Source organism: Zootoca vivipara, chromosome 16 (genome assembly GCF_965207765.1).
Source record: "Zootoca vivipara chromosome 16, rZooViv2.hap1.1, whole genome shotgun sequence".
Taxonomy (NCBI): domain Eukaryota; kingdom Metazoa; phylum Chordata; class Lepidosauria; order Squamata; family Lacertidae; genus Zootoca; species Zootoca vivipara.
In genome coordinates, this window is record NC_142599.1 from 28,182,945 (window position 1) to 28,198,498 (window position 15,554).

General features: G+C 49.9%; 1 protein-coding gene and 1 pseudogene across 2 annotated transcripts; both read right to left on the minus strand.

Annotated features, from left to right (window-relative positions):
• Window positions 1–2,295: 2,295 nt before the first annotated feature.
• On the minus strand, window positions 2,296–3,927 carry LOC148683134 (endogenous retrovirus group 3 member 1 Env polyprotein-like; annotated as a pseudogene). Its single transcript, XR_015947522.1, has one exon. The product of XR_015947522.1 is annotated as an endogenous retrovirus group 3 member 1 Env polyprotein-like (transcript).
• A 1,947-nt stretch (window positions 3,928–5,874) lies between these two features.
• On the minus strand, window positions 5,875–11,422 carry LOC118075708 (uncharacterized). Its single transcript, XM_060269920.2, is given in 1 exon segment — window positions 5,875–11,422. A coding segment is annotated over 1 exon segment (5,418 nt). The 3' UTR covers window positions 5,875–6,004.
• Window positions 11,423–15,554: the final 4,132 nt, after the last annotated feature.

A 15,554-nucleotide genomic window follows, 5' to 3' on the forward strand; every position in this document is an offset into this window, starting at 1 on the left:
TTTAACCTCCCTGGGATAGAAACATAGGGTTGGAAGGGACCCTGAGGATCATCTAATTCCAACCCCCTGCAATGCAGGAATATGCAGCTGTCTCATATGGGGTTCAAACCTAGAACACTGGCATTAACAGTACCACACTCTAACCAGCTGAGCTATCCAGGCTGACATGTCCTTGAAGTGTGCTGATATCTCTTGCTTTCCTGCATGGGTTGGGGCATGTCAGGCCACACCCACCACTGGTACATGAGCTGAAAAACATCTTCCCACCTCACACAATACAGGGCTAGGTGGACAAATCATTTGCCCTAATCTAAGGCAGAGGCAAATGGGGGTGAAGCAACAAATGTATATTTTACCTTTCGTACGGTAGGCTAGCTTTTACATGCCCCTCGCTATCTTCCATACAGACAGGGGTGCCAACTTGGGGGAAAAAATTGGGTGGCAGGTAAGCCCCGCCCCACACAATCAATCATTTGATGATGTCACACACACTATTTGAATGGCAATGTCCATTATTTTTGCCCCCCCCAGCCCCCTGAAATATTTTGGGGGTGCAAAGGGACCTCATCCCCCTAGGAGTTGTCTCCTATGCATACAGGCAAGCTTGGGGGACCACATCCAGCTCCCAAGTCTGAGCTTCCCTACCCTTGCTCTTCAACACTGCGCCCAAGGGTGCCCCAGAGTTCTTTGCAATATGTTCCCTTCCCCAGACACACACATATATGTGTATATGGTCCCATCCGGGAAAGGGAAAGTCCTTGTGGAAAGGGTTCTGCTCCAAGATGGAAAGACTTGGGTTGAAGTCGTGCTCTTGAGCCTTTCAGTACTGGAGGAATATCCTTTGGAAGAAGTTCAGTTTGCAAGTGACTCCTCTTTCCCTTGTGTCTTCTCACCCTCTTCCTTCCTCTTTCCCCACTGCCCAGGAGCAGGAGTGACTCATTGGCAGAATTGTGGACCAGACCCTTGTCCCAGGTTCAGATGTTCTCCCAGCAGCTTGCTAGGACTTCCTTTGTTTGGTTCTGACTCCTTGGCAACCCTCGTGGCCCTGTCTAGAGCCCCTCCCTTCCAGCCCTTACTCCTCTCTCTCTCTCTCTTTCTGCATTCCCTTGCAAAATCAGCAGTGCCTGCCTGCCTGCAATGTCTTTTAACTTTCTCATATATTTCTGTAAATCAAGAAAATCTTTTTTTAAAAAAAGCAATAAAAAAAATGCAAAAGCATGATTTCCAACCCCCCAAGCTGTTGCGAAAGAAGGAACTGTGCACACGCAATGGGGGTGGTGGCGAGAGACGTTGCTTCATGGGGTGGAGCAAGGGTCAGCAGCAACGGGTGAGTTTTGGGGGGTGACAGAAAGTTGGAAGGGAGGTCATCCAGTCCAGGGCTGTGGAAACTTTTTCAGCCCATGGGGACATGCCAGTGGTGGGCAAGGCCAAAGGGGTTGGAACAACTACCGGTAATACATTTTCTCCTGGGTCAGAATAGGTAGCAATCAGGGATGATGGGATTCGGAGTCTGACCAGACCTGGAGGGACAGAAATTATGTTCCCCTTTCCTATTCTAGGCCAGTATCCTGAGATGTCACTCCTTTTGTAAGGTGCTGTTAAGCAAGTTCCAGGACTTCAGAGATTGACCAGAAATGAAAGCCAGGCAGCGATATTCTTTTAACAAGAAAGTTTATATAGATTCAAGTTGTTTTGTACAAAGCAAGTTGGATGCATTTAGAAATGGAAAAAATGCATGCTGTGACCAAAAATTGATCCATCTTTTATACTCTTAGCACAAGCAAGGCCCAACCCCTCTTCCAACCCAGTAACCTCCCCCCAACCAATGGCTAGCAAGTTCTTATACTTCCTGATGCATATTCATTAAAGCTCAACCAATGAAAATTGGTGGTTGCCTTGTTTGGTTCCAAGCTGCCCTATCCACTAGATGGTGCTGCAGGCTTATTATTGAGAGAAACTTCCTGACACTTAACTAATTCCGATAACCACGGCCCCCTTCTTAGAAATGTACGCAAGAGAGTTAGTGGTCTTGACAGCTCATAACAGTGTGTCGCACCTGGAGTCCTGTGGTGGGCACATCCTGGAGAAGCGAGAACTAACTAGTTTTGTGGGGAGCTGAACATCCTGCTCTTTGCTTGCTTATCGTGGTTCATCTAAGTTTTGAGGCAAATGTCAGGGGATCATTTCTCATAAATAGCTTAAAGCTTGCAAAATACCCTAACCGCAGTAGCTTGCTGCCGTTTGCAAAATTCTATTTTTGATACTGCTGTTGCAAGCCGGAGAAAGAGAAATAGATTTTAGCTTTTAGCTTGCTTTTATAAAATGGCTTTTCTGGCTATATAAAATGGCTCTTGCCTGGTCTTTACAGTGTTCCAAGATAGGTCACTGGCTTTCACTCCTTCATTCCCCCCTTTTCATCACGAAATGCTAACCATTTATGGTTCTGCATCTTCGCTTGATGAACCTCTAGGTACCAGATCATAGAGAGCCAGGACACGAGTACGTGTAGCTGCATTAACTGAGCGGCTTACCATTCGGCGTACAATCTGAATAAGGCAAGGCACAATGCATGATAAGGCTAAGACAATAATAAAGAAAACCAATACAACGAGCAGAATCTCTTTTAACCATGACCACCCTGGGAGCCAGGAAGTAAGCCAACTCCATACACTGGGGAGCCCTTCACCATCTAGGCTAACTTTGTGGTACAGATCAGCCTGTTTTTTTATGTTTTGAACATCACCCTGCACCCGGGTGCTCTGGTTGTACACATTTGCTAACTTCCTAATCCTTCCAATATCGGTGACCACCCGCTGGTCCTGATTGATGTACACACAACAGGAAGAGTTAAGGAGGGCACATACCCCTCCCTGGCTGGCCAGTAGGTAGTCTAAAGCCATCCTGTTCTGCAGAGAGGTTGTGGCCATCTGTCTGACCTCTAGCTGAAGGGCCAGTAAGGCATCAGCCGTAGAGTTGGCCATCAAGGCCATCTGTTCTACCTCCCCCTGAAGGGTGGTTAAAGCATCAGCAGTGGAATTGGCGAAGAGTTCCAGCGATGCTGAGACATTGACCAGTGCTCGTTCTAGTTCAGCAACCCCAAGCCAGGGTAGGAAGGCTCTAACGCCTGAGTGGAATTTGGTTTTCCTGACCACCAGGGGGTTACCTGTATAGGGGTTCCTTGCTCTACGAAAGCGAGTGCGTTCTCTTCCTGGGAGGGTGTCGTGGATTGTGAGCCCCGGGGCCAGGGTACCCAAGGTGCAGGTTCCATACCAATTAGCAGGCAATGTCTTGTAAGCAGTGTGGTCACACAGCCAAAACCAGCCCTCTCTCTTCCCCGGAACCGACCAGGCAAACGTCCATGGGTTTGTTACCCATGGGTTAGTCGACCCTGTCACTGGGTCTATGGGGGGGGTCTGGTGTAGTTGTGTAGACTGGTGCACCCCGAGTAGTTGCCCACAAATTTCCCTTCCGGGAGAGGATCTTGGGCATATGCATAGGTCCGTCTGGTCCATTCCGAGACGTACGAGAGGGGTGGAATCTCCCTATGGATGCAGGGGCCTCCCTCTTCGACCCTGTCAATACGCCAGATGTGGTGTTGGGGGACCACGTATCTGGTGTATCTGGTGCCCAGACGTTGGCGAGTGGCCATCAAATCATAAAACTGACTCTTGTTCATAAAAAGGGGAACTCCTATTAGTGGAATTCCCTGTCCTAGGTGCATAGGCACATGCACACATACCCAGCATTCTGACCGGTTCAGGGCTTTTGCTACAGCAGAGGTCAGATTCAGGAAGGTGTTCTCCCTCCACCCTGTGGCAGTCTGGGAGGTGAGAACAATCAGGAGGCAGGGTATGATCGGATTCCTCATCCTGATCAGAGGGATGTCTGATGCCCCAGAACAAATGGCTGTATCAGCAACACAGAAATAGCACAAACGAGGTAATACCACAACCCAGAGGGATGGGGGTCCACCAGGGCAAGGGCATGTGGGACTCTAACCTCCGGTCCTACTGGGGCGTGAACAGCGTCGACAAACGAATTGTTCCCACTTAATAAAGGGAAAAGTGACCATCCGTGGACACCACTGTTCGGCTCCCTCACTAAGTTGGGACTGATACACCGCAAAGCCTCGGTAGCTGTAGAGGTGGCAGTAAATTCTATACAGTTCAAATGCTGGACCTACTCTCCGGATGAGGATGAAGGGGCTATGAGCCCATCCCTGAGCCTCAGTGGCTCTGTAAACCAGCCACAAAGGAAGGCAGGGGTGTTGGAATAGGACGTAGCTATGGTGGCCACACCTTAAGCTTCCTGCGCAGAGGAAGACGCCCCTTCGGATCACTGGTCGGACAAACCACTTATAGCACTGCAGCTCCGACCAGTCCTCTTGGTAGGGGTCTGAGGGTGAAGGGCGCCTCTGCATAGGAGGAGGTCCCTGCCTCTAATTGCCTAGATACCACCGCCGGAGTCCAGCCTGGGCCTGAAGGTATGCAAGGTCCAGGATCTCCGCTATTTCGGGGCCGTCGGCATACCAGGGTCTGTACCAGGGTCTGGATTCTTCCGGAGCTAGGAGCCCTGTCTGTCTTCCTGCCGGACCCACTGGGTGGCGGTCACCTATGTGGCCCCTGACTAGGGCGTATGGGGGTTGAAACCCTGGGGTGGCCACTCTTATGCAGCCACAAGAATACCCTGCCACATCCAAGGGTATTAGGTGTGGAGTCACCAGGCCTACAAGCGCAGGTGTTGTTTTGGAATTCTGGGAGGTGCGAGCCACTACAACAGTCACAGGTGGAGCTGCCGGATTTACTGGCACCTGTTCAGCAATTTCAATGTGCACCTGATTCAAGCTCCCTCCCATGCAGCACCTGGACCAAGATTAGGGCCTGGTCTATTAAGTGGGGTTGGTACACAGCTCTACCCCCCGATGGACACCAGCCACAAAGGAAGGCAGGGGTGTTGGAATAGGACGTAGCTATGGTGGCCACACCTTAAGCTTCCTGCGCAGAGGAAGACGCCCCTTCGGATCACTGGTCGGACAAACCACTTATAGCACTGCAGCTCCGACCAGTCCTCTTGGTAGGGGTCTGAGGGTGAAGGGCGCCTCTGCATAGGAGGAGGTCCCTGCCTCTAATTGCCTAGATACCACCGCCGGAGTCCAGCCTGGGCCTGAAGGTATGCAAGGTCCAGGATCTCCGCTATTTCGGGGCCGTCGGCATACCAGGGTCTGTACCAGGGTCTGGATTCTTCCGGAGCTAGGAGCCCTGTCTGTCTTCCTGCCGGACCCACTGGGTGGCGGTCACCTATGTGGCCCCTGACTAGGGCGTATGGGGGTTGAAACCCTGGGGTGGCCACTCTTATGCAGCCACAAGAATACCCTGCCACATCCAAGGGTATTAGGTGTGGAGTCACCAGGCCTACAAGCGCAGGTGTTGTTTTGGAATTCTGGGAGGTGCGAGCCACTACAACAGTCACAGGTGGAGCTGCCGGATTTACTGGCACCTGTTCAGCAATTTCAATGTGCACCTGATTCAAGCTCCCTCCCATGCAGCACCTGGACCAAGATTAGGGCCTGGTCTATTAAGTGGGGTTGGTACACAGCTCTACCCCCCGATGGACAGTTGGTTACCCCCCCACAACAGCAAGAGCGGTCCAGAACTCGATAGATTTCGACCGTCTCTGCAACTTCCCGCAGGAGCAACACCCACGCACGCTGGGCAGTGTTGTGGTAGAGGAGCCACAGTGGGGACGTGGGGTGTTTTACTACCTTAGCTGCGTTAGATCCCTGTTCCCAATAGCCAATGAGCACGCCGTCCCTCACCACCGGCAAGACAAACCAGTCGTAGCAGAGGTCAGCAGGCCAGTGAGGTTGGTATGGCCCGGTGGGGGCAGACCAATAGGACATAGAACAAATCAATACAGAATAGAGGAAAAGTAGAAAGAGGAAAAGTCCTTGTGCTGATCAGCCGCAGGATCTCGGTGCCCGTGGCCCAACGCTCTCCCGGTAGCGTCAGACACAGGGGTTCTTGGAGAGAGTCAGTTTCAGAGGGTCAGCCGGGTTGCCTTTGCAAGTCCAAACACCCTCTGACTTCTTCAGACGCGTGTGATGCACCCAGGGAATCACCTCGGCCACTTTCACCGCAGTTGGAGTGGAGAGAAGGACGGTATATGGGCCTCGCCACTTGGGGATGAGGGGATCGTGCTTCCACTCCTTCACCCAAACGCTGTCGCCCGGCTGGAACTGGTGGACCGGCTCAGCGAGACTGCACGGTGTACGCTCGAGGGAGTACCTGGAAAGAGAAGCAAAAACACGGGACAGGGATTGCACTTGTTCCTGGGTGATGTGATCTCCCACCCGGCCCAAACTTGCGGGGATGTCACGGACGAAAGGGGGTGGTCGGCCATACAAGAGTTCAAAGGGTGAGAGCTTTAGTCTCTTGGTTGGAGCACACCGGATGCGGAACAAGGCAATAGGTAAGACATCTGGCCAGGCTAGGCCTGTCTCCTGGGTCAGCTTAGCCAAATGGTTCTTCAGGGTGCGATTCATTCTCTCAGTTTTTCCCGAACTTTGAGGTCTGTAGGCTGTGTGTAGCTTCCAGTCTATCTGCAGCGCCTTGCACACTTCTTGCACCACCTTATCAATGAAGGCTGGGCCGTTGTCACTGCCAATACTCCGGGGGAGGCCAAATCTGGGAATGAGTTCATGTAGCAGTTTCTTGGTCACCTCCCGGGCTTTCTCAGTCCTGGTGGGATAAGCTTCTGCCCAGCCAGTCAGCGTGCAGACGAACACAAGCAAGTATTTGATTCCCCTTGCCTGGGGTAATTCAGTAAAGTCCACAATCAAGCTTTCCATAGGTGTGTAGCCCACGTGTTGCACGCCTGGTGGAGGTAGAAGGCCTTGCCTGGGGTTGTTTTTGGCACACAGGATGCACCTCTGGGAGATAGCAGCAGTCAGTTGGGATAAATTGGGGATGTAGAGTATTCTCCCAAGGTGTTCCCTAGCTGCCGGACCTCCGAAATGGGTGGACTCATGATGATTTTTCACAATGATGCTGGCAAGTTGGTGGGGCACAAAAACACGGTTGTCTGGTAGAAGGAACCATCCCTTCTGGACTCTGGCTCCTTCCTGGCGTGCCCACTGCTCTTCATCTGGGGTGTAATGTGGTTCCACATCGTCTGGAGTGAGGTCTGGTATGAGGGCTGCGGTGACCGCTGGTAGAGGTTTCAGAGCTGCTGCACGGGCGGCGGCGTCTGCCTTTCGGTTGCCTCTGGTGACCATGTCCCGTCCTCTCCCATGGCCTTTGCAATGCATCACAGCAATCTCCTCGGGGCCCCATACGGCTTCCAGTAGCGTCTCAACTTCAGGCCCATATTTCAGGGGTTGCCCGTGGGCCCCAATCAGGCCTCGTTCTTTCCACAGGGCTCCATGCGCATGCAGGGTCAAGAAGGCGTATTTGGAATCTGTGTAGATGTTAGCCTTGCATCCAGCTGCCAATTGCAGGGCCCTGGTCAGTCCAATCAGCTCGGCTTTCTGGGCAGAGGTACCAGGGGACAATGGTTCAGCTTCCACTACTTCCTCATTAGTTACCACCGCATATCCTGCCTTTCGGATGCCGTCTAGGATGAAGCTGCTGCCATCCGTGTAATACACTACATCGGGATTCTTCATTGGCTCATCCTTCAAATCTGGTCTGCTGGAGTAAACCTCATCCATCACTTGGAGGCAATCATGGTGCTCCGTGTCCTCGGTGTCAGGCAATGGCAGTAGAGTGGCCGGGTTAAGGGTGTTGACAACCCTTAAATGTATCCTGGGATTTTCACACAAAAGTCCTTGGTACTTGGCCATGCGAGGGTTGGTCAGCCAATAGTTCCCTTTATATTCCATGAGGGTGAGAACTGCATGGGGAACATTCACATACATCTCCTGGCCGAAGGTGAACTTATCGGCTTCTGCCACCAGGGTTGCTGTTGCAGCAACAGCTCGCAGACAGGGTGGCCAGCCTTTGGCCGTGGGATCCAGTTGTTTGGAGAGGTAGGCGACAGGGCGATTCCAACTTCCTAACTTCTGTGTTAATACTCCGGCAGCGACGCCGCTTTGTTCATGCACATAAAGTTGGAATGCTTTCCCGGGATTGGGCAGACCCAGGGCTGGGGCCACCATCAGACATTGCTTAAGAGTTTCAAAAGCTGCTTGCTGGGCTGGTCCCCACTCGAAAGGGTCCCTTTCCCCGCCTCTGGTACTCTCGTTCAGGGGTTTTGCTAAGACACTGAAGCCTGGGATCCAGATTCTGCAAAAACCTGCCGCTCCGAGGAATCCCCGCAGCTGTTTTCTGGTGGTAGGTTCCTTCATGCAGCAAATAGCTTCCTTTCTTTCAGGTCGCAGTGACCTCTGCTGGTGTGACACATTAAAACCTAAATATTTGACTTCTTTTTGACACAATTGAGCCTTTTTCCGGGACACTTTGTAGCCAGCTTCCCACAGCAAGTGGAGAAGTTCCTCGGTACCCTCTGCGCAGGTCTCGTAGTCTACTGCCGCCAGGATTATATCATCAACGTACTGCAAGACAACCTTTTGGCCAGGTACTGAGGGGTACTTTGCTAAGTCCTGTGCCAATGCCGTTCCAAAAAGAGTGGGCGAGTTCTTAAAGCCTTGCGGAAGTCTCGTCCACGTAAGCTGTCCCTTCGTACCGGTCAGTGGGTCCTCCCACTGGAAGGCAAAGAGTGGCTGGCTTTGGGGAGCCAACCAACAACAGAAGAAGGCGTCCTTGAGGTCCAGCACGGTGAAGAAGGTAGCTTCAGGCGGGATGAGGCTTAGTAAAGTATATGGGTTGGGCACGTTGGGGTGGAGGGTCTCTGTGGCTTGGTTGACGACCCTCAAATCCTGTGCCGGACGATAGTCATTGGTCTGGGGCTTTTTGACCGGAAGTAAAGGGGTATTCCATTCAGATTGGCAAGGTTTGAGTAGCCCATAGTGGAGCAGGCGGTCTAGATGCTTCTGTATACCTTCCACTGCTTGGCGTGGTAGGGGATATTGTTTAACAGAGACGGGGGTTGCAAAAGGCTTCAATTTGACTATGATAGGTGGTATATTGATGGCTAATCCTGGGGGATTGTCCTCAGCCCAGACACCCGGTGGCGCTTGAAGATTTTTAGGGATCTGGTCATTGGGGACGGCTTGCTGGGTTTCGGTGGTTAAGGCTGCCAGAAGTTCCCATGAGTGCTCTCTGGGCACCGTGACCGACATTATGCCGCTTGCCTGTGGGGGCAACTTCAATTCTGGTCCTTTGGGGGTGAAGGTAATTTGAGCCTGTAGTTTGGAGAGGACATCTCTACCCAATAAGGGTACGGGACACTCAGGTATGTACAAGAACTGGTGGGTCAGGTGTCGCCCCCCGATCTGACAGTCCAAGGGTTGTAGAAAAGGTTTTCTTGAGTGGTTGCCAGTTGCTCCCACTATGCTCACTGTTCTGTGGCTTTCCCGTTGGAGGGGAGTGGTGACCACTGAATATTGAGCTCCGGTGTCTATCATAAAGTCCATGAGTCGGTTCCCTAATTTAATCTGGACCATGGGTTCCGATTGGGAACCTAAAAAGGCTTGCTGAGTGCCTACAAAGGAGGAACCCGGTCCGTCCTAGTCTTGGTATTCTCCCATGGCTGCCAGGCCCACAAGGTCTGTCCTGTCCGGTCCTCTGGCGTATCTTCCTTCCACTATTCTGCCACGGCGGTCTCGTCCTCTGTCTTCTCCCCTTCTTCCTGGCTGATTCTGGGGACATTCGGCCTTCCAGTGCCCTTCCCGCTTGCACACCGCACACTGGTTTCTTCCTAAGGCTTGACCTCTTCCGCCCCCTCGGCCACGGGTTTCTGAGTTGTTGCGGCGCACCTCCCGGGTCACTGGGGTGTGAGCCATTGCCGCGGCTATCACCGCTGCCTTTTCCTTCATCCACTGCTTTTTCTCTCTCTTCTCCACATCTCCCCTCTGTTCAAACACCTTTTGGGCAATGGCCATGATTTGGGATCTAGACATGCCTTGGAACCCGGCCTGTTTCTGGATCTTTGTTCTGATGTCCTTTGCACACTGTCCTATGAAGGAGGCGTTCACCATTAACTCATGTGCAGCGTCTTCAGGGTCGAAAGGGGTCCAAATTCTATAGGCTTCCATCAGGCGCTCAAGAAAATCACCGGGACTTTCATCTGGTTTCTGTGTTACAGTCGAGACTTTAGACAAGTCTGTTGGTTTTCTAGCTGCCCTACGAACGCCATGCAGGAGAGTTTCTCGGTAGGTTGTCAGGGCAGTGCGCTGGTCTGGGACATTTGGGTCCCAATGTGGGTCGGTCAGGGGATAGCGGCCAGGCCAGTCCCGTTCGGCCACCTGTTGATCTTTTAGATGTTCACATGCCTGTGAATTAATTCGTCTCCTCTCCTCTGAAGTAAAAAGGGTGCTCAGCAGCTGCTGACAGTCTGGCCAGGTAGGTTCATGGGCTGCAAATATGGAGGACAGCAAGTCCACCATTGCCTGGGGTTTCTCAGCAAATGCAGGGGTGTGGGTCTTCCAATTCATCAAATCGGTGGTGGTGAAGGGGACGTACTGGAGGGTGAATGTCCTACGTGGAGGGTCAACTTGTGCACCGCCTTGTCCTCCCTGAACTGCAGGGGGTGCCGGTGGTGGATTGTCCCAGACTACGCGAAGGGGTGTCAGGACTGCTGCTCCTGCCTCTGCGGTGGACCTGGACCGCTTTATGTAGTCCCCCAATACCTTATTTCGCCCGTTGCGATAAGCCTCTTCAGCCTTCCGATACATGGTGGTGGAGGACCGGCACCTACTCATTTTCTCCCTCAATTCTTTAAGATTGGGGTATAATTCCTCCAGAACCTGTTCAGTAGGCTCTGTCCCTTTGCTTTCTGGGCTGGCTGAGGGCACCCCGCCTCCTGCTTCGGCTCCTGGGGCCACATATTGGGGCAGCGGTGGAGCGTTGGGGACATGGGGTGCTTGTCCCTGGTCTCCCAGTGGGGCCACCACGGCACTTGGAACATATGGGGGTGGAGCGAGGACTTCTGCCTCTGGTCCCTGGTAGATGGGCTTCTTAAGACATTTTCCTACTTGTCCTCCTCTAATTTCATTCCCGAGGGCCATGACCTTGCATTGGTCAGTCTTGCATTTCTTCAGCCAAGGGGGGTCTTCTATTATGACGTTCAGCCAACTGTCCACAAACGGTATCTGATCGGGATGACCTCCCTTGTCCTTGATGATGTTGGCCCACAAACGTCCGACCAGGTACCTATCAAAACTCCCCTCTGAGGGCCACCCGGTGCCTTGCGTTGGCCAGTCTAATTCACACAAGTTCCGTAAGCGTTCTGGTGTCATTTCTATGCCATAGTCACCGGAGAAGCCCTTATCGAAGTTGTTCAGCATGCATTGAAGGGGGGTCATTGGACCCTTTGAGCCTCCCCCTCCCATATTTAGTATGGCCCTGTGCAGCGTTCACACACTCAAGCACTCACAGACTCAGTTCGCAACTTTCCCTGCCCAGACGCGGTCGCCCGGCTGAGAACCGAGGTACTGGTTGCTACTACCCCAGGGGAATGCCCTGGGGTTGTCAAGCACACATGCACACCAAAGGTGCCTCTTTTGCTGGACGCTGCACCACACTCTAACCTCCCGGTTCCCCCCCTTTCTCTTTCTTCCTTTTTCCTAAGCGTGGGTGCTTGTCAGGGGGACAATCCTTCCCCTGTTACCACCAACACGCTGGAGATGTGATCAGGATCTCCCTTCTCCTTAATTAAAAGGAGGTCTTCCTATTCCCCCTTAGGGCTTGTTTTACTCACCCCCCAGCCGGCTGGTTTCTGTCCTGTCCTCTCAACCTCGGTTCTTCAATCCGTTGCCTCTTTGGTGCAGGGCGCAGGGGGTCCAAGTGCCGTCCGCTCTCCTCCGAAGAAAGGTTTTCGGTGTGCGCTGGAGTAGCTGGTTAGCCGGTTGGCTGCCGCCCCGCCCTGCCCATAAAGGGCAAGGGAGCTGCCTTCTGGTCTTATTAAGGACTTAAGGTCCTTTTGATCCGAGTCACCTGGGGCACCAGAAATGTAAGGTGCTGTTAAGCAAGTTCCAGGACTTCAGAGATTGACCAGAAATGAAAGCCAGGCAGCGATATTCTTTTAACAAGAAAGTTTATATAGATTCAAGTTGTTTTGTACAAAGCAAGTTGGATGCATTTAGAAATGGAAAAAATGCATGCTGTGACCAAAAATTGATCCATCTTTTATACTCTTAGCACAAGCAAGGCCCAACCCCTCTTCCAACCCAGTAACCTCCCCCCAACCAATGGCTAGCAAGTTCTTATACTTCCTGATGCATATTCATTAAAGCTCAACCAATGAAAATTGGTGGTTGCCTTGTTTGGTTCCAAGCTGCCCTATCCACTAGATGGTGCTGCAGGCTTATTATTGAGAGAAACTTCCTGACACTTAACTAATTCCGATAACCACGGCCCCCTTCTTAGAAATGTACGCAAGAGAGTTAGTGGTCTTGACAGCTCATAACAGTGTGTCGCACCTGGAGTCCTGTGGTGGGCACATCCTGGAGAAGCGAGAACTAACTAGTTTTGTGGGGAGCTGAACATCCTGCTCTTTGCTTGCTTATCGTGGTTCATCTAAGTTTTGAGGCAAATGTCAGGGGATCATTTCTCATAAATAGCTTAAAGCTTGCAAAATACCCTAACCGCAGTAGCTTGCTGCCGTTTGCAAAATTCTATTTTTGATACTGCTGTTGCAAGCCGGAGAAAGAGAAATAGATTTTAGCTTTTAGCTTGCTTTTATAAAATGGCTTTTCTGGCTATATAAAATGGCTCTTGCCTGGTCTTTACAGTGTTCCAAGATAGGTCACTGGCTTTCACTCCTTCACTTTCCCTTAAGACCTTGATGCTAAAATCACTTCAGATTAAGCTGTGAGACCTGTCAAGCCTCTGTTGGGATCACTTGGGGGGGGGGGAACGGCACGGCGGCGATGTGACTTTATCCAGTAAGCTCCAGAGCAGCATTCACCAGCCTGGCTTGCTCCTGATGTTGGACTAAAACTCCCAACAGCTGGGGTCTAGTTTCTTTTGAATCTTCTCCCTCGCATTTTGGCCTGCTAAAGTTCTGCAAGAATTATTGCTGGAAAAGGGCAGTTACAAGGAGAGTTCCACAGCTGAGATGTCCCAGCTGCATCTGTTTCATCACTGGCAACTTCCTTCGTTTCTTTGCTCATCTCTAGATGTTTGTTTTTCTACAGCTTGATCCCAGATGTGTCTGCTCAAGACGAAAGTGCCAGACCACTGTGCCTATCAAGACCCTTTACTTGCTGGCAACTGGGCTCATGTGCATTAATTGAAAATGCATATTGGAAGCGAATGGGGGAAGTTTTCTTTTTCAGTCTTGAAGGCTGCATTTCTTTCCCGGCAACTTCCTGGCAGCCACATGCTGGCAAAAGAGGGCAGAGCAATGAATGTTAACATCCACCTTTGTGCAGTAGGCTAGTCCTCTATCCAGTCAAGCAAGAAGCATTATCAGAGTCCAAGGGCTCATTCCAGCCATCAAAAACACTAAATACAGTACTGTAAGAGTGTTGAGCAGGGCCCAACTCTAGGGAGAGTTTCGAGAATCAGATATAGAGACCTGGACCTGAGAATATAGAGCTCAGATATAGAGAACCCCAGGCCTGAGGTTCCCCACCCATATAGATAAATTAATAGTAGATCTGGCAGCAATGATTGGTCCTAATAGCTGAATGGAACCTCCAGTTCAGAACCAGTCTACCTCCAAATTTGAATTGGAGACAAGGGGCTGGACTAGATGAAGGTTTCCTAGAAGGGCTTTTAAGTTATTTGCAGTGACAACGGCTTGATTATGTCTAAAGGAAGTTTATAAGAAAAACAAAGCAGAATGTCAGAGGAGGGGGAAATGTTAATTTCTCATTCTTTTCCTATGAAATATGCCAAGAAAGTGTCTAGATGCAGCTGGCCAGCAGAAAGCCCATGGCACAAAATATATCCCTACTGGAGGAATCCACTCGTACCAAAAGAATGTTGTTTTTACCCAACAGACATGTCTCAGGAAACATTAAATGCTAGATTATGCACTTTGTTTCCTTTCTGAGTGCTTAGGCCTTTCCTTTAGTTAGCAGATAAACATTATTTATTAATTTATTATTATTATTATTAGTTGCTTGTTACACAAAAGGGATTGTATCCTTTTGAAATTAAGGGGCATGACTAAATGAAATTCCTTGATTGCTGTGGATCTACTCCAAGTATGACTAACATTGAATACAACCCAAGATCTCCCAGAGACTTGCAACATATTTAACAGCAGAAGTATACGTAAAAATGCAACATAATAAAATCACATTTACACAAAAACACATACCATTCATAAAAACTGCAACCCCCCAAAATAGCAGCAAAAAGCTTCTGTTTTCATCCTAGTCATTCCAAAGCCTGAGAAAAGGGTAATCATTCCAAAATATCAAGGCAATTTACAGCTATCTAAAATACATTCATTAAAATCAATGCAGTAAAACAAGGGTAGTCAACATGGTGCCCCCCAGATATTGCTGGACAACAGCTCCCACCATCCCTGACCACCATCCATGGTTGCTGGGGTTGCTGGGAGGTGTAGTCCAAAAATATATGGAGGGCACCATGTTGGCTATCCCTGAACCTTTTTTTTTTTTTTTTGCTGTTTTGTTATGTGTTTATGATGTTGTAGGGGACTGTTTTGCAGACTGAACTATTATTAAATAAATACCTTATTAACAAGAATCCTGGTCAACATGTCTCTCTCTCTTTTAAAATATTATTAACAAGCGTTAACGCATCAACATAAAAAAATTCCTTCCAGTAGCACCTTAGAGACCAACTAATTATGTGTGTCGACACATAATTTTAACAAATTGACCCTTATGCCAAGGTGGGGTTTATTGTTTTTGTTTGTTGCTATGTTATCTATTTATGAGTTTATATATTTTAAATATATCACACTGTAATCCTCTGATGAAAGGCAGTAAAGAAATTTGAAAAATGATAATAAAAAGTAATAATAATAATAATAATAATAATAATTTCTTATTTATACCCCACTCATTTGGCTGGGTTTCCTCAGCCACTCTGGGCGGCTTACAACAAAATATAAAAATACAATAATCTATTAAACATTAAAAGCTTCCCTAAACATATATGAACGATATGAACAAAACATTAAATGTAATTGTACAGATTAATATCTGGCCCAAGACAGCCACTATCTTGCATTTTTAGTTGAATTCATAGCTGCCAAGTTTTCCCGTTTCTCGCGAGGAAGCCTATTCAGCATAAGGGAAAATCCCTTAAAAAAAGGGATAACTTGGCAGCTATGGTTGAATTGTTTATTTTAGTTCCCTCGTCAACCAGCATGGTTTTCCCGCCAATTTTTTCCAGATTCAGGCATGCGTCGTCGACTGCTGACTCTTTGACCGCGAAATTTATTTCCCCTATGAGGGAGGGTTTTTCCATTGCGCCTGCGCAATATAGATAAATAGTCACCGTTGGTGGCGT